The following is a 21,214-nucleotide window of genomic DNA, read 5'->3' as shown; positions in this document are numbered from 1 at the left end:
ACCATGCAAAGGCTCCAGCAAGCAAGTGAGGAAAAGAGGTCAGCAGAGAAAGGAAACGTTCATGAAAGAATTCCAGAAAGCTGCTGCACACCAGAAGGCCATCGTAGAGGGGCTCGTTTTCTCAGGACCCGGCTCTGCGAGGTGCTGTGCACCCCACTGCTCGCTCCCATGCTAACAGGAAGGAAGGTGCTCCATCTCCTCTCCGAGTTGAACTCCCCTCTGTGACACTGCACCCTTTGCAAGAACCGGACCTTAATCATCTCTCATTAACTTGGGGAGGGGGAGCGGAGGGAGAGGAGCGGATGGAGATGTGAGCTGCATCTGGCCCAGCGTAAACGAAACAGAAAATGGATTGTGGAAGGGGGGATGTTGCAATATCTTCCACTTTATTGTTTTGTAACTACCTCTGAATTCCTCATGACCATTTATTCATAACTGGCAGCAACACCCGCAGAAAAATCAATACAAAAATCAAGCTTGTGGAACATTATTCTTAAATTACAGAACCGTAACAACAAACGGCTCAAGCACACTTCTTTCCCCAGAAATGTTAAGGTGCCATCCTCTGACTGTATCTCCTGCTGTTGGCTAACCCACTCTCTGTCTGACTATACTTCCTGGTCTCACTTCAAACTTCTCCCCTCACCCCCACGTTATTTTTATATGCAAACTGAACAGCAATGCCTGCTAAGCTTGATCCTGCAAACTTAAAGAAAACAACTCAGCACTTATCAGGTGACCAGCACTATGTTGGATTACACCCCTAAATCAGATAACGAGACTTTAAAGCATTTTAAACATCTGTTACCTCATCTGCATTCAATATATAGTCCTCTTCATACCAGCTGTTTTTAAGTGAGAAAGCAGAGATCCAAAGTTTCTTTGGTAAGAAGTACAGACATTTGTTTGCCTGACGAACTAGTGACTGCTTTCTTCTAGTTCAATATCTCACAAAGATCTTGGAAAATAAATTCTTCCCTGTGCTGGTAAACATCTAAGAATTCCGGCTTAATTTGGCAGTGGCATGCACAATCTCCTTCCAGCACAAGTGGGTCTTCAGAAAACCTGACCTTCAAATCAAATCATTCTTGCACAGATGACAATGAAAATGAGGAGAGTTTTCCAGCTAGAAAAAGTGTTCTAATTACCTGCCCCACAAAGATCAGAATAGATTCTAACACACCAAATAGCGTTTTTAGTGGGGGAGTATTTAAAATTAGATAACTGGTAGTTAACTGTTACCTGTAAGGAAATGAACCAGAAGTTCTAAGGAAGGAGATGGGTAGACTTAAGAGCCCTGCTTTGTAAGACTTACCAACTATAGGTCTTATAAAGTTCAGAAATAACACTGTCCACTGTTTTCATAAAGACCTCACAGGCTTTTGCTGAACTTCATCTCCAGACAGAAGTAGATGAGCATTTAAATTATTCTGGGGCTAAAACCAGCTAATTACAGGGTGGAGAAGTCATCACACACAATGATTTCTGTGGAAACAGGTCATGATGGACATCTCTGCCTTGGTTTCTGTCCTGTTTTGGTACTTGGCTACATCTCTAGACAACTCTTAAAACTGTAAGAACAAGTAGAGTCTTCCTGGATTGGAAATACAGAGAAAAGGCAATCAGAACGACTTGGTTTTATAGTCTGGCTCAATTAATTTATTATTTTTCTTTAAACCATTTTTGGGGAGTTACTGAGTGTGTGATGCTATGTAAGGACTGCACATACTTTAAAAGAGAGCTCATGTTTTTCCTTCTGTTGTACTTCCCTAGTCAGCAAATCGGAGATAGATTAACTCCCATGATGCTGCTAAATATCATAAACATCTATTTCCACATTCAAGAAGAGCTATGACAGCATGATGCAGCTAAGCAGAAAATATACAGGGGTTTCTGCTATATGTCATATATTTTTTTTCCATTCACCTTCACTGGAGCTTTGTTACTCCTCTAGAACACGGACGCAGGAGCTGCTTCAAGGAAGCCTGCAGCAGCCCACTTTCCAATAGCCTCCACAGTGGCAGAAAAACACACAGAAGCTCTAATATTTGCAGCTGTGTTATTTAGTTATGTTTTAATCACCTAAACAGCAGAGCAGTTCATCCTTCCTTCTCTAAATAAAAGATGTGGTACAACTATGGGATCAACGGGCAGGATTTCAGAACCAGCAACTCTTAGGAGTGTTTCAGGTCCTGTACATCTCTCTAAGCACTAGTTTCGTGTCATCTGATCACAAACACTTGCAAACCTGAAGACAGACAATGAAGAGGAAAGACATTCAGTTACTTATCCTGCCCATTTCTTGTTCTAACATCTGCTTACATCAGCCACCAGTTTTGAATTTGACTTTAACTCCTGTGCTGCCATAAACTCTTCTTCCAATCTATTATTTTTCAGAAAGTAAAAATTATAAAAACTTGACAAAAAGCTGGTGATTTTGACTAATGTTTGAGACCTCTTTTGTTAAAAGAAGCTGAAAAGCATGCTGAAACAAGCTAAAAAAAAAAAGAAAAAATAAGTTCTACAAAATGAAACTCCTTGGCTTTCCTCAACCTGAAACAATTTAAACTTGGATTCCTAACGTGGAGTTCAGCTGTGTTGCTTCTCCTGTACTTTCTCTGCTAGCAGGTCTGGTTATTGAGTAACTCAGACTGTACAAGATATTTTCCGAGGTCGTTTCATACAGCCTAATTGCTGCGACCTGCTTGTATAAGAACAACTGGGACTCGCTGCATGCTCTCCTCTGAGGAGTTCTGTAAGCAGTTCAGGAGAGAATTGGTATGAGATCCCAGCTGCATCTCCTGCTTTGGGGACTAAGCTTGTCTTTTGAAACATGTTTTTTGGAGATGGGAAGGCTGTGGTAGTTGCAAGCCAGTGGAACGAGGGGGCCTTTGATAGTGTATTTGTGGACACCAGCATAAGACTTGGGATGAACTAGAGCCTCAGGACTTCGATGGACGAGATTCTCTATTTGCAATTGTCCGTCCTGCCTCTGTGTTGAAAGCTGCTGTGCCACAGCAGTCGTGGGCAAGTGGGAATGGTTGCCCACACATCAGCTGTTACGGTCCACTGCCCAGTGTCTTAGATAACAGCAGGGACTGAGATGGGTTGGGACTACGATGCCAAACTAGGAATGCAGCTGGAGCAACTGAGACACCGACACAGTTACTTCTGCCTACTCTGCCATGGGTAGGGCAGTCATGGCAAACCAGTGGTAAAAAACAGCTGGAGATGGCAACATCTCAAACTGCCTCAGCTGGTAATCCTGGAATTGTGAGTCAGAGGCTTCTCTGTGAGGATTTATGAATCACTGTCACTGCTAAACTGGAAGTCAGGCTATCTCAGCAAAACTGCAGCTGGAACTAATCCCACATGATATTTAATGCACAAAACCAAAACAGGCTGTTGGGCTTTTTGCAGACTACAGAGCACCACAGCGTTATCCAGGTCACTCAACTGTAAAATGGAATGATGGCCCATTGAGATGACAGGTATCCAAAGGGCAAAGCTCTTTCCAGTGCCACAGTAAAGAGGAAAGCAGCTGCACAGATGATGTCCTCCGACACAGTGCCATTATAAGGAATTACAGCTGGATTACTACATAAATAATAAATGCCATTATTAGAAATAATGAAACCTATCACAAAATGCCAAGGCAGTCCTTCCATCAACTAATACATTCATTCCCCCATCAGGAAAACCTTTCCAGAACAACACACAAAACATGAATTGCTAAATCTTCTCTGATGTGCTTCATTTAGTCCGGATATTCCTGAATTGCAGCTATCCCATTGTTTCAAATTGGTCTCTGGGTAATGCATTAAATGGCAGTCAGCTTCCCCTCCCCATAAATCAACAGCCAAATCTCGAGAGCAAGGCGAAAGCAAGCACTAATCTCTCAGTTACGTCGTGTTCTGGGAGCTGAGTGCAGATACCTGCAGCAGGAAAAGGATTTTTGTCTCGTACCTCTTACTTACCATGACTCCCAGACAAGTCACTGGCTGCTGGCCAGGCCAGGCTTCTCATCTAAGCTGTAGGAGAACAGACAGTGTTTTCTTTTGGCAATACACTTTGTTCCATCATAGTCAATCAGAGCAGTTTCAGGACACAGAAGGCGGGTGAGGATTTAGACACTTATCCTCGTGCAAAGCAGAGCCAATCAATGGACTATCCATGTGCTCAGAGCTCCTGGATGGGAACATTTTAAAGCAAATAAAAATAAGCAAGATAGGAAAAAACCCTGAAAAAATGCCCAAAGGCAGCTATGGTACCTGAAGGCAGTAAAATAGCTGCGCCATAGCCCGAGCTGAATGAAGAAAAAAGAAACGCAGCCATCTACATTTTTTTTTTTTTTAAGAAAACCATGATTTTAAAAATCATTACAGTGTCTCCTTAGTAGCTTTTGTTGGCTCTATAAACATCTTTTTCCACTTAATGCACAAGGCATACCTGACTTCAAACTCGATTCAGCATAATTTAAACCATTATTTTGAGCTTTCTTTCCATACAGGACAAGATCCGCTGTTTAGGATGTGCCCTAACTTCTGTGATGTGCTTCTGACGTGGTTTTCAGGCTGAAATGTTCAGAAACGGCCGAGTCAAAGATCTCCTGTCATGGAAATTATAACCTATTTAGCTTTTGTACACATTTGCTGCTTTAATTTTGAAGATTGACCCCCACCCCCAAAGGGATGTATCTGTGTTTTCACCAGTATTGTCCGAAAGAAAAGCGGGGTGTCTGATTTTCAAATTCACATCCTTTCCTTCAGACTTTATTCTTGCCATGGGGCTGCAGAAAGACCCAACCACATTCCCAAGCCTCGGATTTCCAAAATCCTTGCAGAGGAAAAGCAGAGCGTTGCCCTGTCAGGGGAGCGTTACCGGCTGTTTGTTACGGGGCTGGGGATGCAGAGACCAACTTTTGCTACGTAAATAACCATTTTATTCACTTCCGCAAGAAGCTACAGCACAAAGCCTTTTTCCGTTTAAAAGATTATCACGAACCGCTCCGCATTCCCCAGACAACTCAAACTATAAATGACTATAAATGAGCACACACAGGCCGATCCAACCCACAGGCCTAAACTGGGGGATGTTGGCACTGGAGGTGGGAGCACGGCCACAGCCCAAAACGCGCACCCCGAAACCGGGTCACAACTTCAGCCCGTCCTTTTAGGGGCCCTCTGCAGTACTTGGGGGATTTTCTTATTATTTTTTTAATTAAAGTTTCTCTCAGCATCGAGCTAACAAACACTGCGCGACAGCTGGGAGGGCGGCGATGCCCCCCCGCGCCTACGAGGCCCCGCTGCCGCCCCTCTGCTGCCTCCCCCGGCGAGCGGGCAGCCCCGGGGCTGGAAAGCCCGGCCGTCCCGCGGCCGTACGGACACCCCGACCCCCCGTCCCCAGCCGCCGCCCCTCACGCTCCCCGCCCCGCTCCTCCTCCCGCCGGCGCATGCGCGAAGCCGCGCCGGGCCCGGCCCCTCCCCTCCCCTCCCCTCCGCCGCAGGTTACCTCCGCCAGGCGGGGGCGCGGACGCGGGACTCGAACCGGCAGCTCTACGGGGAGTGAGGGCTGCGGCGCCGCGCCGAAGCCTCCCGGCCGAACCCCGCCAGACCCCGCCCACCCACGCGGGCGTAGCCAATCAGAGATCGCTGCTCTCCCCCTCCCCGTCGCGACGCCCTTCTGACCAATGCTGAACCCCCCTCCCGCTGCCAGCCAATAGGAAAAGAGCTCGCTGTTCCGCCCCCTGCGCACCCTTCAGCCAATGGGAAGCGAGGCTTTCTAAGGGACAAGCGGGCCGTTCACCGGGCAGGAGCCGTTTCCCGGTTGGGGGCGTGGCCCGCTCCGCGGGGCGTGGCCACGTCGGGGGGCGTGGCCTGAGGAGGGTATATAAGGACCCACTGCAGCCGGGGTGCCATTTTGTGTAGCAGCGCCTGGAGAGCGGCCGGTGGGAGGCAGCGGAGGGTTTCGGGGTTCGGACCAGAGCGGCCGGATGGTGAAATCCTCCCTGCAGCGGATACTCAACAGTCACTGCTTCGCTAGAGAGAAAGAGGGGAATAAAAGCACCATCATGCCCGCTGTGCTGAGCCTCAGTACCGGACAGAGCAGGTGAGGGGCCGGGGCCTCCCTCAGCCTTCGCACCGCTGGGCGCTCGCCGCCTCCTCCCTTCCCCTCAGGGCCCGCCCTGATCCTTCTCCTCCTCCTCCTCCTCGTCCCTCCAGCGTCGGTCACCTCCCCCGTGACCGGGGGGAGGGGAGGGGTGCTCCGTGGCGGGTGGGGGAGGGGCGGCCCGCGCCGCCGCCTCAGCGCTGGGCGCTGCGGCCTGGTCTCCTCCCCCGCAGAAAAAGGGGGGAGGGAAGGGGGGAGAAAAAAAAAAAAAGGTTTTTTTGAACGCCCAAGCGGCGCCTGTCTGCTATAGTACCGGTTGCACCCGCACCCCCGCCTCCGTCCGGTGTGACTCGCCGCCGTGCCGAGCGACACGTCCCCCCTCCCCCGGGGGGGGGCTGCCCGCGGCCGCCACCCCCCTGAGTCACCGCACAGAGCCGGTGCCTCCCGCCATGTGCCACGTTAGCTGCCGTCTGCCTGCAGGGAGAGCTCCCATCGCATCTCCGCAGTTGTCATAACCGTGGGAGGAAGCCTTGAACAGCACACACCGGCCCCTGATGGGAGGCGGCTGGTCCGTGAGCTGCGCCCGAGCAAGTGAGCGGGCTGAAAGGTGCCTGGAGAGAAAAGCCGGGCTGGAGGCAGGGCCTGGAGGTGCCTTCCTCCTACGGGGGGAAAAAAAACAACAATTAGGCAAAGATATCAAAGGATTGAAAGCTCTTATCCCCTTATGTAATCGTAGGTATTCTTGAAAACTAATCGAGGGTACTGAGCCTAAAGTGGAACATGAGAGTGTTAGGAAAGCTGTTAATTTAAAACTCAACCAAAAGATAATCCCGATAGATGCTGGGAACAAAATACCCGAATTGGGGTGACCACTGTAGAGTGGTGGGTATTTAGGACATCAGTCTGCCTTGTGTGAAGGAAGCCATGGTTCCTCCTCGTACCTGCGCTATGAAATTTTTTTAGAAGGCTATTTTTGTACTTGCCTGCTGATCAAAGATTGTTTTTTTTTCCAAGAGGAGTAAGCGCACACAAACATCCCTATGAAATACTTCCTTGATTGCAGAGTGTAGGCAACGTTCATTATGTGCTGCCTTTCGTTGGGCAAGAGGTGAAATTGTATAAAGGATTGCCCTTGCCCACTTCTGCACAGGGTGCTTAAAGGCTTATTTGTAAGGGTAATCAGGAATGCATAGCTCTGCAATCATTCTGAGGTAAAATAAGTACCTAATGCTAGTACTAAAGAAAAGTGTCTCTCTCTTAAAGACCCTAAAATAATGGATTGAATACTCGTTTAATTGAGAGAGCACAAATTTTAATTTTTTTAATAAAACTTTGCAGTCGCTGTGCTTACTAATACTTTCCAGCATATAATATTTGATTTATATGGCCATTCAGAGCCTTTCTCATACAGATTATTCATCACAAGTTTCAAGCTCATTTAAAAAAAAAATCAAACTCGTACGAACTGTGCAAAATGGTGGATTATTTTGTACATGTTTATTCTGATTTGCAAATGGCTGCTGGCACTCACAGACAGGACGATTGTGAAAATTTCCCTAAGGGCCTCGATTGCTGCATCTGCTGAGATGACGCAACTCAAGAGTGAGCCTGCAGGGTGAAGGATGGTGCAGAGGGAGGGGCCAGCAGCACAGCGTTTGCTCTTAGTACAGTAGAAGGCTTATTCGGTTAAGCAGGCTTATATGGATGGGGTGAAACTTAGCGTGCATACACGAAGGATGTTTCATATCTTAAGAGGATAACATTCTTAACCTGAAGTACTGAACTTTGCCGAGCAGTGTAAAATTGCTTTGAAGAATTTGGCAGAAAGGCTTGTAGGTTTTCAAATACTCAGGTGTGGTCTCAAAGTTAAAACTGGTGAGTTTGCTTCTGAGCATGGTGAAAACACTTGAGGCAGTGACATCTGTGAGACTATTTCATGTAATTTTCTGACCTCAAGCCAAGAGTGCTGATGCAAAGGTCGGAGGTAATTAGGGCCATATATCATGGGGAAAAATGATCCCTAGCTTGCAGGGCCAGAATACTCATGTGAACTCATGAGAACAAGGGCAGAAAATGAGATCTTGCGTGTGTGATAGTGGAATGGTTCTTCTCTTGAGGTCAGGTCAGGCATACTGCTGCCTTGGTATGGAAATACACCTTGCTTGCTTCAAGCTGAGAGGATTTTCATCTCCAACTTAGTCTTTCCCTCAAAATACTGCAGGAGCAGCTTTCTGACCCTCGTGGGTCTGGGCGTGAGGCAGGTGTGCCTGTCCCTGGTCGGGAGGGTCCTTTGTCTTGCCTTGCTCGGGTTGCAGTGGGAGGAGTTCCTTTGGCCACGCTTTCGGGTTTTGTTTAAATCTTGCTATCTGATCACTGTTTAAAACCTAGAATTTGCAGAGCTTTGTCTAAGACTGCCTGTTTGCCTCTAACTGTGATCCCTTTCTAGTTCCAGGGTTCCCTTCAATTGCTGTAGTAACCTGGGTCCGGGGCCTCGGTGGTGCTCCTGATGTCCCTCACCCACCCCTGAAGATCCCAGGTGGGCGAGGGAATAGTCAGAGGGATCACAATCTTTCAGCTAATTTATTTTATTCGGTGAGTATGAATAATAAGCAGCTTGCTATGGTGAGCTTGAATGTGTTTCTTGCCTCAAGCCTATTAATGGGAATTATCCTTTCTCCAAAATGAATTGGAAGTAACTTTGCCCATATTACTGCTACAGGATAATCGGCTGAATGTAACAGAAGAACTAACATCTAATAACAGGACAAGAATTTTGAATGTCCAGTCACGGCTTACAGATGCCAAACAGATTAGTTGGAGAGCAGTGCTGAACAACAACAACCTCTATATAGAAATTCCCAGTGGTGCTCTGCCTGAAGGGAGCAAAGACAGGTGGGTAGATGAAAATGCAGCTGTGGTTTAACTTGCCTCTGTCTCGAAGGCCTGTCAGTAGGGTGGAATAACACTTTACAGTTGTTGGTGTTTGCTTCCATTGTTCTGAAAGTTGAAGGCTAATTACAGTGCTTGCTGCTCTCTTGTAAAAGGGGTTTGAGGGCTGCTTGTACCTGTCTTGTCAGGCAAAACCAATCCAAAAGGTCGGTGATTTCAGGCTGTTCCCAGGTACTGGGTGGCTGCTTTTATCCACTGAAAACACCAGCCTGGTTCCGAGTCTGTCACTGCAGATTTCCCTTCAACTGCAACAGAAAACACATGTTTTCTGTGTCACTGAGGGCCTAGATTTCTGCCTCGAGTTAAACCTCGGGCGGTGGGATCTGCTGTTGCTATGAGTCTCCAACCACTGGCCTCTTGTGCCTGTGGGTTCACGTGCAGATTGGCTCACAGGCCGTGCTGTCTCTGAAGGAAATACTTGCTCATGTCCATTGAATGCCTTGTATTTGTCTTGCAGTTTTGCAGTTCTTCTAGAGTTTGCTGAAGAACAGCTTCGAGTTGATCATGTGTTCATTTGTTTCCACAAGAACAGAGATGATAGAGGTGGGTGTTAACTCACAGCACCGTCTCTAGAGATGCGAGTGCAGTATTTGAAGTTGCTTTTGGTGGATGCTTTAACTGTTGTACCGTATCAAATGGATGAAACTTGTTTTCTGCTTTATTTTCTAGCTGCATTGCTCCGTACTTTCAGCTTTTTGGGCTTTGAGATTGTGAGACCAGGGCATCCCCTTGTCCCCAAGAGACCAGATGCTTGCTTCATGGCCTACACGTTTGAGAGAGACTCATCAGAAGAAGAATAGATCGCAATGTTTGCCTCTTAGAGCTTTCTTGTTGTCTATAAAGATGATTCTGTAGAAATTTTGTCAACATCTATTACAGTACATATAACTCTGTATGAAACGTTGTGACCAACTGCTCTGGTGGTGAGATGTTGAAAATTTCAGACTCCACATCTTTTTCTGGATTTGTGCGCATGTTGTGGTTGTGCAAATAAATGCTCCCTCCAAATTAGCAGTATATTTCTTGAAGTTTAATATTGTGTTTGTGATACTGAAGTATTTGCTTTAATTCTAAATAAAAATTTATATTTTACTTTTTATTGCTGGTTTAAGCTGTTTAAGACTTGCACTCTGAAGCGATGACTCTGGAACTGCCCCAACCATTAAAGCTGCAGGTACAGAAAGGCGTTGGTCATTCTTTGCTTGACTGGGACTCGTGGCTGTGATCCACCAGGACTTGAAATAATCTAGCAATCCTGTAAAGCCTGCTTTTAGTGAGATAATTAGCAGGTTGTCCATTTCCACTGGTAATTAGGATCGCTGCATCCCTGCTCAGTGTTTCATGGGATACTTTGGGGCATGTGTTAGCTGGAAAGTCACAAGTGAAATGCTGAGAAGTGCAGCTCACGGCTGCTGTCAGCTTCAACTCCCTTTTGAGTGTAAATATGTGACTTTGGTACCTGGAGTCTCGATGTTGCCAGGATCAGTGCGGCCTTAGGCCAGCGTGTGCGAAGCGTCGCAGCCTGGCTTGATGAGTTCCGTGGCTGTGATCGAGGAAGGCTTGTGCCACTCCTACAGCTGAATAGTCCCTGAGGCTGGGTGGTCCCCAGAACTCCCCAGAGGAGAGTTGGGGTGTGAGGAGAAGGATCCCTTGTCAAGTGGTGCCTGTTGTTGGGGTCCTCAGCCCTCTGTTAGTGTTCAGAATACTGAGCAAAAGGGGAAATGGCAGCTTGTGCTGCAATTAACTTGTGCTGAAGTTAGCAGAGATAAGTCTCCAAAGCTTTAAAGCCTTGTATTTCAATTTTTTTTCAGTACTTGCAGCTTTGGAGGCTTGCTTGGTGCTGTTTCAGCAGATTAATCTTTCCCTTCCAACCCTGGAGCAGTGAATCCCTGGGATGGTGGTTTTACCAGGCTGTTCTGCTGTGAGTGTAAATAGAAGCACGTGATCTTCGTGAATGTGTGCTCTGCCAGGGCCTGACACCGCTGAGCTTGGCTTGAGGAGCTCTCTGGGTTGTGAAAAGTGTGAGGGGGCCTGAGCATTCCCCCCACGGGTCATCCCCAGGCATGTGTTCTGGGCTAAGCAGCGCTGGAATCCCATGGAACACACCAAACACAATCCCTGAAACTCCCTTCTTGGAGCCGCAGCAGGGAGCAGATCCCATAGTGGGGATTTGTTTCCACAAATTGTTTCCCGTAGTGGGATCTGCAGCACAAAGTAACCGGGGGGATGGCGCCATGTTCCCAGCGAGCCTGTTGTTAAAGGAGCAACACCGTGACAGGGCCGTGTTCATGATCTGTTTAATTGGCTTCAGATGTTTTTATCAGTCTCTTGCTGGTGCTGCACCAGCTTGGGCCGTGCTCTGCTCCTCGGGTCCCGGGGTACGGCGTGTGGCACGGCTGTCACCTCTGCTGGGACCAAGGCTGGGAGCTGCGCTGCAGTCGGTGCGTGGGAGAGGTCTCCTTCCCACAGGTCTCGTGCCAATTTTTCTGTGGCTGTACAACCGTGCTCTTCCTGTGGGTTTTTTTGAAAAGCTGTGAACTTGTTCTTGGTGTGCTGAAGGCGAGCAAAGAGGGGGTGGGCATGACTGGGGAGAGGGTGTTCCTCCTTTACTCGACAGGCTGGCAAAGCTCTGAAGTTCATAAGCTGGTTCTCTAGAGAAATCCTTATTTTCCTCTGCGATGCCGTGCCTGTGCTGTGATCTGCTCTCCACAGGGAGTGTGGAGATGGATGTGGTCCCTGGTAGAAGTTTCGCTGACCTTGGGTGCTCCAGGCTGCTCCTGGCAGAAGGGGAGGGGGTCACCCAAGGTGGAAACCAGAAACAGGGGTGCAGGGGGTGCTCGGGTGCTGGGGCTGGGGTGGGCCTGCAGGCGCCAGCAGAAGCAGGTTTTGTCTTTGTTTTTCGAGGATCAGATGCCCAAGGTGGCTTTGGGTGAGCTGCTGCCGTGCCACGGGCTTTACTGCCATCTTGTAGCCAGGCGAGATACTACAGGAGAGGCGGTGGGGACTCCCCAGGACAACCCCCCTGCGTGTTTTTGGCCCCAAAGCCTATACTGAAATTTGAACAACATTTCTGTGGACCGGCTGTGCTTGGGTGGTGACCGCATCGGGGTTTGTGTGGCTGGGGAGCTTGTTTGGTTCCCCCTTTGCTCGTCCGGCCTCAACGGGGAGGCTGCGCTGCCGGGTTTGGGTGCTGCTCTGGGAGGGAATGGCCCCCCACTCTGCACGGAGCCTCGCACAGAGGGGCTGAGGTCTTGGCTGACTCTTCGGCCCCGATGATGGGGCTGCTGCCTGCTCACACTCAGCGGGCAGGGCAGGAGGCAGAAACCCACCGACCAGGGGAGCTGGGAGCCAGCTGCTCTGTGGTTTCATCTTGGGGGTGGGTCACAGCTCCAGTTTACAAAGGTTTTGGGGTTTTTTTTTGAGCTTGGGGACTCCTAGGAGGAATCACCGGAGCCATGGGCTCTGGTGACTGCCTGGTGTGCCCCTGCCCATGTCCATGGCCACGCCGGGGCTGCCCCAGCAGTAGCTGCAGGGAAGGCCGGGACAGTCCATCCCACTGTGTGCACAGCCCACGGAGGCTGCTCTTGCTGCTCTCAGGTGATAGCTGTGAGTGGATTAATAATGACTTAATTAATTTAAATTACCTGAGCAGGACCTTGCATGGCACTTCACTGTGATGGTCACTCGGCATCCGCGTGCGTTTGGGCACCAGGGCGCAGACCCTGCGTGGCGCTGCGTGTTTCGTACCGAGCAGCAGATGCAGCGGCCGTGCCTTGGTGCAGCCAGAGACCGACCTGCAGCCTGGTCCTGGGTGCAGCAGCCATAAACTGACCCGAGCTATTTACTGGATGCCATCGAGGCTGTTCTGGCTAATCACTGCTGGGCAGTGAAGTTTGGCTTTGTGTTTCTCTCTGGATGCATCACTGGGGTGTGTAATACTGTCAAAGAAGCACATAAAGGACCGGTATTTAAGAGGCTCAGCTCTGGGTTTTATTGAAGCTGTGTGGCTGCTGTATTTCCCCCTTTAAAATGTCATTTATGCTTGTGACTACGCCACAGAGTGTTTCTAAAAAGAGCAGGCTGTACCTGGTATTGTATGTCTCCCTTGCTAACGGTGCATTAAGGTGAGCTGTAATGAGTGGCTTTGCATTATTATTTAAAACAGTGAAAGCCTCATGGCCACAGGAGGGGTCTGAGGGGGTTTTGTGCAAAGTCTAAGCCCCATAAACTTGGGATAATCAGCCACTAAATTGGTGCTTGATCCTGTGGCTTCCACCCAGCTGTCTTTCCTGAGACGCTCCGATAAACCGGACTCACAGTATCACACAAAAATTGGTCAAGGGTATAAGAACACAAACACACCCGGCGTTGTGGGAGCCACGGGTGGGAGTTTGGTCCCAGCTTCATCATTCACGTGCTGTGGGGGAAGCGGGTTTGAGTTTTCCCAGCCAGGACCAACTTCGTTCCTTGTGAGCTGGTGGATTTGGCCAGGTCCTCATGGGCTCTTGGCTTTGAGGAGACCTTTTGGGTGGGCTGAACTTCAGCTTGCCTTTAGGGAGTGTAGAGAACCTGGGTGACTTGGTAGAGTGCGTGTTCAGTGATCTCCTTGAAGTACTGGCAGCACAGCCACTCCTCGAGGCCGGGGCTCCCCACTGCCCCAGCTGAATTCTCCGCAAACTTCAGCAGCAGCAGAGCCCTCTTCACCTCCACCCAGCTCCGGAGCAGGGTGAGGGTCTTCTTGCTCCTGGCGAAGAGCTCCTGGCGAGGCCCCCAGAGCAGCACCTGCAGGATGCTCCTTGCCTGCTCGATGGAGACCCTCTTGCAGGGATCTCTGTGGAGAAGCCGCATGGCCAGACGCTTGAGTCCCGTGGAATAGATGGACAGGGAGGGGATTTCAGGAAGTCTGTTGCTTCTGAACCCCAAGATGTTCTCCAGAGAGATGTCCACATGCAAGATCTGATAGATCAGCATGCCCACGTTCAGCTCATCTGCCACCGGGGAGGGCGGTGCAGCAAGCCCCTCGGTCCAGTCCTGCTCTTGGCTGGTAGAACAAGGTCTTTGCTTGTCTTTAACCTTGAAGAAGCTGCTGATGAGCAGCCTTGGAAGGGACAGCCCCAGAGATGGCTCCTTGCCTTGCTGGCTCCGGGGAGGACAAGGGCACTGCACCAGCAGCAGGTTCTCGGGGCGGAGGTCCCCCTGCCCTATGTTCTGCACTTGGAGATGCTCCAGCCCCATGCACACCTGCAGGAGGAGGAGGCAAGCCAGGCGTTCGTAGTGCCCAGGGCTGGCCCTGTGCAAACCACGGGATCCCTTCACAAAGCCCGCCAGGGTCTGGTAGGGAACCTCGGGAGAAATGAGGACCTGTGGGACGGGGTGGTTGGCAAGACAGGCTGGCTCCTCTCCAGAAGGGGACCAGCTCTGCTCCCCAGGGCTTCCTGAGAGCACCAGCTCCCAAGGGAGGTGGTTGGTGAAGCGGCCGATCAGGCGCTGGATGCTGCAGTGTGCCCCAAGGGAGCTCTGCACCCCCAGGCTGGTGCAGCACGGCTTGGGGACCTGCAAGGAGAGACAGGGCACAGCCAGCTGCATGAGGACGGAGTCACCAGGTGCCTCATCCTGGGCTGGGCCACTGCCTCAGCTCAGGGCCACCAGCTGCTGGTTTGACCCACACACCCTCTGAACCCACTGGCACCCACCACAATGGCTTTGAGCAAGAAATGGGAAAAAGGGGGGGTGGGGTGGGTGTAACCCCCAGGGGAGCCACAAAGCTGCTTTGCTGGGTCTCATCCTGCACTGCCTGAGGGGTCACCTCTGCTCCAGCCTCTGCTTTGTGTCTGCTGGCCCCTTGAGACCACTTGCCAGGGCATCTCCCCCAGCGGTGCCGTTCTTGATGTGTCCTTTGGACTCGTGGGAGCTGTCACCCTCGCCTCCCTGGCCTGCGCCAGCAGCACCGTCTCATTTAGCAAATGCAGAAGTAGATGCAAAAAGGGGAAGCGTCTGCGTGATGGCAGTCAGGGGAAAAGCCAACGCTCCCGGTTCATGCTTGCCTGCAGCACCGCAGCCCCCCGTGCTGCAGGAGCCAGGTTGCTCTGCACCACCCGGGGCATTTTCCCCAATTCCCCGCTTACCTTGGCTGCAAACACCAGCTGGGTTTGCTCAAAGGTGAAGCCCACCCGGAAATACCAGGCGTCCCCGCTTTCGCAGCACGGCTCCCGGTCCAGGATGCTGAGCGCTGCCCAGCTCTTCCCAGCCAGCTCTGCCTCCAGCAGCTGCTGCCGCTCCTCTGGCCCCACCAGCTCCTCCTGGATGCGAGCTGAGAGCCGGGCCAGCGTGGCCTCCTGGCACCCCAACATCACCCCACACACCCCGGCCGCGCTCTCCAGGAGCTGCCCCAGCTCCCCATCTGCCGTCCCGAACGTCAGCTCCGCCGTGCTGGGTGATGGGGGTTTTTGTGGGCTGCTCCGGGCCACCGGTTCCCCCAGGCTTTGGGACTTGGTCAGGGGCTTCTTGGGTCCCCAAGAGGGTCTGTCCCATGGGGGGATGGAGCTGGGAGCCCCCTCCTCCTGCCGCAGATGGGGCGGCGGGATGCTGTCGAGGATGCTGCCAGCCCATCGTGTGGGGTCACCCCGGCAGTGCTGGGATGGCCCCTGCTCCGGGAGGGACTCTGCTCGCTGGAGGTGCTTTTTTGGCAATGGGGGAGGCAGGGGGTCCCGGTCGGGCTGAGAGGGGGGTCTCCCAGCTCCTTCCCCTCGGCTAGCCTTGCGGGGGACAAGGTGGGCCCGCAGCTCTCCTGGGGAGGGAGGAACAGACACGGCAGGGCTCAGACTTTCCTAGGGGTGGGGGGAAGAAAGCGGGAGATGGAGCAGGACGGGAGTACAAGCACGTTGTTATTTATTTGCCCCACTGCATATTTCCAGCCCCAAAGTAATGCCCAATGCCAGCTGGAAGGGTGATGGCCAGGTACTGCAGGAGGGGGACAGGGACAGCAGCGGGGTTTGTTCCAGCTGTCCGAGCTGGCACCTGCGCGGGGAGGAGGGCAGGGGGTTGGGGCGTCACTCACCCACGTTGCTGTAGATGAGGGCTGAGCTGGGGGGTCGAGGCGGGGTGTCCGGCATGGGGGCAGACGGTCCGGGGGCACCCAGGTCCAGGCTGCTGCAGCGGGCACGCATGCTGCCCCGTGCCTGCACCACGGCCCTGCACGGAGCTGGGAGTCAGTGCTCGCCCCTCCGGAGGCTTCCGGCTCCTTGTGGTGCCGGCTCAGGGGAAGAATAAGGAGAAAGGGGAAGCAGTGGCCTGGGGAGCCCTGGCTGTGTGGTTTTGGGGCAAAAGACAGAGTTTGGCGGCCCAGTGACTCCAGTTCCTGCACTGGGGGTGCTTCCACTCCCGAGGGGTGGGGGCTGCCTCGGGGGCTTCACATACACACAGGTCCATGTCTGCCCTGCGGTCCCTGTTGGGTGGCCACGAGGAGGACACGAAGGTGGGAGAAGTGTGGGATGAGCGCAGGAAAAGCCTTCGACACCCCCAGCCCAGGTCTGGGGGGCAGGACGGGGGGTGGGGGGTCTGTGCATGGGGAGGGAAAAGCAGAGAGCCTGTAAGGAGGAGAGCAGCAGGAAGGAGCCGTCCGCAGCCCCGGCTGGGGTTTCACTTCCCTGTCCTGGCCAAGCTCAGTGCAGACCTGTGGCTCTGACCCCGCTGCCCCAAGCAGTACTGAAACCACGGTGGCTTTCTTTAAAAATGCCGATTTCTGCGGGGACATCACTCGCTGTGCAACTCCAGGCTTTGCCCCTCTTTGGCCCAGCTCAGCCCCCATTCCCCCCAGGGAACCAGGAATTATTGCCCTGCCTCTTGCTGCGGTGCAAAGCGTCGGGCTGAAGCAGCCTTGCCAGGGTGCTGCTGGGAAGCTCCTTTTTGGGCCCCGTTTGCAGAGCAGTTTGTTACCTCTGAGTTTTCCCTGGCAGCGGTGGGGGCCTGGGGGGCTCCAACTCCATCTCCCGGCTCGGCAGCGGCTCCCGCTCCCCGTCTCGGGCTCCCCCGGCCATGGCACTGCCAGGAACCACCTTGCACAAGTCTCTGCAACCCCGCTCGCAGGAGGATGTTCTTTCAAAACCTGCTTCTCGCAAGTCTAAAGGAAGCCGGAGGCTTGGCTGCGCTCCCCGGCAGCCCCCAGTGCTGCTCTGGGGCCACACGCTGCCTGGGGAGGCTCCTGCAACTAATTGCAAGTAATTGCAATGCCTTTGGTACAACCTGTTGCAATGGGTTTGCTTCCTCCGAGCTGCTCGTGAAGGCTTCACACTCCTCCTCCTGGGCTGCTTTCTGGATGGCAGCTTTATTGAAGGGGGGGATTTCCATGGTAACCCACCCCAAATTACATAATTAATTTCCTGCTCTCCAGATAATGTTACTCTAGACGGCTTGGTGAGGTGGAATTATTTTTTTTTTTTCTTCAATATTTTTTTCTGGGATTTCCTGCTGCCATTGTACCAGAGGAGCCCAGTCATTTGAAAACACTTTTTTTTCTTCCAGAGCTTTACACGCGCTGAGCATGAAGTGACATGACTCAGCTGATGAGAAAAGTCCCATCAGTGTCTGTCCCCTCTAGGATGAAGTTGCTCTTTTAGCACTCTAAAACTCAAAATATTTTAATATCTTCTCCCTTCTATTCAGTCTTTGAAATAATTAGCAATTAGCACTCGTTAGCAATTGGCCTGGCTGGGTGGGTGAGCCCCTCTGCTGAGAGCTGCGGGAAGCCAGCGCCAGGGATTTCTCCTGGGAGCACCAAGGCTGGGGACAAACAAGCTTCGGGGGATGTGGATTTGAATGAAGAAAGTGGAACCATCCACCGTACGTCCACTATTTGAGGTGGACCGTGCAACTGTGGGCACCCTTGCGACCGGCTGCCTCTCCAGGGCTGTGGGGGCCAGTCTGGGGCTCGGTGGGTGCCTGTGACCCCGAAGCCACCCCCTGCGAGGAGCCCACCCTCCTCCACGGTTTCCTCGCTGTGTATTTTACAACCCGTATTTCCTAGCCCACACCCAGCAAGCCGGTAGGTTTGTGTCTGTTGACCCACAGCGCTCGCCGAGGGCTGCTTCTGCGGTGCTGAGGCCATATGCTAGAGCTGATAAAAATATGTGTTGGGGCTGAGTCATGAATGAATCCGGCACCAGCTCGGGGAGGATGTGCAAGACTCGGGGAGATGACAACCCGCGCTGGTTCCCGCACGGTCCTTCCCACGCTGTTGCCAGCTTTGCTGCTGGAGCTGCTCATCCCTGCGCCCCAGCCCTGCGGCCCATCCCTGCCCGGCAGTGAGGCTTGGCTTTGTGTTGCTCCCTCAACACGTCATCTAGGGCTATAACGCTGTAAAAATAAATATAAATGGAGCATTTAAGATTCAGCAGGATCCTGCGCTTATTGATGGTGCTTAGCAACGGGGTCAGTGTATGTATGTCCCTCGTCCCAGTAAGTCATTTATGTTAACGACTGTACTACAAACTGTTTTAAGCAACAGTAAATCTATTAGAAGCATCGATATTTTTCCCTGATGAGTCTTGTTACCTTCAAGATATACCAGAGATCATTAGGAATAAAATTACAGAATTAACACGATGAATGCGACCCTACCAAGCTAGAGCGAGGTGGCACGAGCCCGGAGGAGCCCCACAGCGGGGCAGGCAGGAGTTGCCTTTCGCAGAAGTATTAGCTGCAAATTTCCTGATGCCTCTTATTATAATAAAGGAGACAACGCCAACTTTAAAAGCAAGCCAAGCCCTTAAAAAGGACTGTGATTTTATATTGCTAAGCCCTGCAGGACTAGTAAGCTTCTCCGAGCCACGGGGCACCCCTGAATCCATCGGTGGGTTCCTCTGCCTGTCCCAGGCTGACAAAGCAGCCGCAGGATGGTGGTTGCAGTCTCTGGTCCAGGGGGTGCCGAGCCCTTTGTCCCCCTCTTTGTGCAGGGGTGGGATTTGGGGAACTGATGTAGGGAAGTTTTACTTAGCCAAAGTCTTTTTAATTTGTAAGGAAATTGGTTTCTCTTCCCAGCAGGAGATATGATCTTTAAATGCACCTGCTGGAAAATTACATTTTTCTAATTGTCTTTATTTTTTGGTGGTTTTTTCCTGACATTATTCTCAATACTTCACTGCTGTGGGGATGCTCCGTTCCCAGCTCAGGGCAGGTCAGGCTGATACCACTGCTGGGCCTGTGTGGGCACATGGGCTGGGCACAGCGAGCACCAAAACCACCAGAGCTGGTTTCTCAGCATCTTCACTCCTGGCAACATTCGTCCCCCAAAAGCTGCCGCAGGAGAGGGTGGGCTCAGCCCTGGATTCCACAGGTGTCCCTGCAGCCACGGTGCACCCAGACCCTTCGGCACAGGCGCAAACTCTAACCCCAGCCCTTAACCTCCTGGGCACTCTTCCGCCATACAACATTTTTTTCATGCAGGAAATGAGAGAAAAGCCCCAATTTCCTCTTTTACTCCCACGACAGCTCTTGCCCTGGCTGCTGGGGGGCTGCAGGAGGCCCAGGGTGCTGGCAGCACCCCGGTTGTTTTGCAACCAGGGCCACCCTCCTTCATGCTGGTGATGCAGATGCCGGGAGCCGCCCCACGTCCCCGGGGAGCAGCGGGGTGTGGAATTTTGGGGTGCAGAGGCTGGGAACTGGCCCAGGGTCCTTGTCCTTCCCTCCAGCAGATGGAGGCATTGCTTTGCTTCCACCACCCCGCAGGCTCCCAGTTCCCAGCCCAGTCCCCAGCCCAGTGCCACACTGGGAAAGCCAGGATTGGGGGCTGGCATGGGGGCAGATCAGCCCCTGAGCCTGGAAGGAGGGAAACGGGGTGACTTTTGGGGAGTTGTAGCAGCCCCTTTGCTGGGGACACAGGAACAGATGGTCCCCAGCCAGACAGGCAAGGGGACACTGGGCTGGCTGAGCGCCTCGTGGGAATGGTGATGGGCAGGGACGGCCTTGCCTGGGGCCAGCGTGTCCTCTGGGGCTGGTGGGACAGAAAAGGGGACAGAGAGGGTCACCTCAGTCTTCCTTAGAAGAGGGACACCCCCCTCCCACCTGCCTCCCCCTCCCCGTGCCGCTGGCTCCTGCCCCTTGGCCCTACTGCTGTGCCCCTCCGTGCCTCAGTTTCCCCAGCCAGAGAGCTGTGACGCAGACCCCCAGTGCCCGGTTTTCCAGTCTCATTGGAGGGGTTTGGCTGAGCCTGTGTACACGTACGTGTGTGTGTGAACTCTTATGTGCACGTGAATTCTTTTAACAACCCCCCCTCCCCAATTTCCCTTCAAGCAGGAGGTGAGGTGCTAGCTTTGCACCCTTCAGCTTAAGGGCGTCCTGATAAACACTCTATTAATAATTAATAAGAGATTAACAGCAGTGGCAGTTTGTTAACACATGCTCATTAATCATTTATTAGTTATTAATATGGACTTTAGTACCCTCTGAAAGTTGGTTTAGCATTGTTTATTAAGGGTTTTGCGGGGCTGATGGTAGTGATGACCAGGTGATGGGCTGCAAAGCCCGGCAGAACTCTGGGGGGTTGACGCCTGCCTGAACCCCGGGACTCCCTTGGGCTTGCACCAGGCTGGAGCGGGTCTGGGGAGTGCAAAGGCACGAATCCTGCACGTGGTGCAAATGGGTCCAACCGCCCTTTCTGGGTCCTGCCCAGCTCTACACTTGCAATCAGCCCTGCTTGGGCTTTGTCCGCTGATTCTGGCTGTTCTTATTTGAGGCACATGGAGAAGAAAAGGGGAAAAAAACCAAACGAGCCGCAGAAGTCCCTTTTTTTTTTTTTTTCTTTTTCCCCCGCAAATACATTTCACATGCTTGTTACATATAAAACTGTGCCAGGTCTGCAGTGCCCAAATCTGCCTTTGCTCCCGGCTGCAAGGGTCTGTGCCTGACCCCCTCCCCGCCCCCCGCCACCCCCCAGATAAAAAACCCGCAGACACCGAACAAGGGCACGTGGGTGAGGCCGGTGGGACCCCCGGTACGACACGGCATGCACGGCTCAGGGAGCGAGGGGTCACTGGCCATGCGAAGGGGCCATGGGCAATGGCTGGGCCCACGGCAGGCGATGGGTGGGGAGAGATGGGCAGCAACCCCTTCCCCCCTCTGGTCATGGGCTGGATCCTGGCAGTGACTGGCTGCACCCCGAGCT

The 21,214-nt window shown here is 52.4% G+C and overlaps 3 protein-coding genes across 13 annotated transcripts in view; 1 reads left to right on the top strand and 2 right to left on the bottom strand.

Annotated features, from left to right (window-relative positions):
• Positions 1 to 5,577, bottom strand: part of JSRP1 (junctional sarcoplasmic reticulum protein 1) — a 34,611-nt gene extending 29,034 nt beyond the window's left edge. For 4 of the 9 annotated variants that reach the window (XM_074808812.1, XM_074808816.1, XM_074808819.1 and 1 more), the window contains exons 1-2: positions 5,512 to 5,566; positions 3,978 to 4,188 (exon numbers count right to left, since the gene is read on the bottom strand). In XM_074808812.1, the coding sequence (XP_074664913.1) occupies positions 3,978 to 4,026 (49 nt within the window). In that variant the 5' untranslated portion in view covers positions 4,027 to 4,188; positions 5,512 to 5,566. Of the gene's footprint in view, positions 1 to 808; positions 1,070 to 3,966; positions 4,189 to 4,449; positions 4,610 to 5,511 lie in introns of those variants that run through there. The other 5 variants (XM_074808814.1, XM_074808823.1, XM_074808820.1 and 2 more) reach the window with 5 other exon arrangements.
• A 334-nt stretch (positions 5,578 to 5,911) lies between these two features.
• On the top strand, positions 5,912 to 10,154 carry OAZ1 (ornithine decarboxylase antizyme 1). The gene is given in 6 exon segments (XM_074808627.1): positions 5,912 to 6,108; positions 8,555 to 8,612; positions 8,614 to 8,700; positions 8,828 to 9,000; positions 9,515 to 9,600; positions 9,727 to 10,154. Coding segments are annotated over 6 exon segments (651 nt in total). The 5' UTR covers positions 5,912 to 5,992; the 3' UTR covers positions 9,858 to 10,154.
• Positions 10,155 to 11,793: 1,639 nt separating this feature from the next.
• Positions 11,794 to 17,286, bottom strand: PEAK3 (PEAK family member 3). Of its 3 annotated transcripts, none has more exons than XR_012621114.1 (5): positions 16,993 to 17,286; positions 16,115 to 16,248; positions 15,183 to 15,844; positions 12,702 to 14,610; positions 11,794 to 11,834 (listed from the first exon to the last, which is right to left on the bottom strand). XR_012621114.1 is itself a non-coding variant. In XM_074808858.1 (5 exons), the coding sequence occupies exons 1-5, from the start codon at positions 17,091 to 17,093 to the stop codon at positions 13,609 to 13,611; spliced, it is 1,779 nt and encodes a 592-aa protein (XP_074664959.1). In that variant the 5' UTR covers positions 17,094 to 17,286; the 3' UTR covers positions 12,539 to 13,608. The 3 variants fall into 3 exon arrangements, 2 of the variants coding, with proteins under 2 accessions (XP_074664959.1, XP_074664958.1); XM_074808858.1 differs by lacking the exon at positions 11,794 to 11,834 and having other exon boundaries at positions 12,539 to 14,298; positions 14,419 to 14,610; XM_074808857.1 differs by lacking the exon at positions 11,794 to 11,834 and having other exon boundaries at positions 12,539 to 14,610.
• Between the last annotated feature and the right edge of the window lie 3,928 nt (positions 17,287 to 21,214).

Source organism: Strix aluco, chromosome 29 (assembly GCF_031877795.1).
Source record: "Strix aluco isolate bStrAlu1 chromosome 29, bStrAlu1.hap1, whole genome shotgun sequence".
NCBI lineage: Eukaryota > Metazoa > Chordata > Aves > Strigiformes > Strigidae > Strix > Strix aluco.
This window is presented reverse-complemented; position numbering and strand designations above follow the sequence as displayed.

What these genes read in the sequence shown, in the direction of transcription:
- PEAK3 (XM_074808857.1), bottom strand. Translation starts at nt 17,093, where the DNA reads ATGGCCGGGGGAGCCCGAGACGGGGAGCGGGAGCCGCTGCCGAGCCGG. An exon ending in CTGCCAGGGAAAACTCAGAG is followed by an intron (nt 16,249 to 16,992) that starts GTAACAAACTGC and finishes AGCTCCGTGCAG; the next exon opens with GGCCGTGGTGCAGGCACGGG. An exon ending in CCTCATCTACAGCAACGTGG is followed by an intron (nt 15,845 to 16,114) that starts GTGAGTGACGCC and finishes CTCCCTCCCCAG; the next exon opens with GAGAGCTGCGGGCCCACCTT.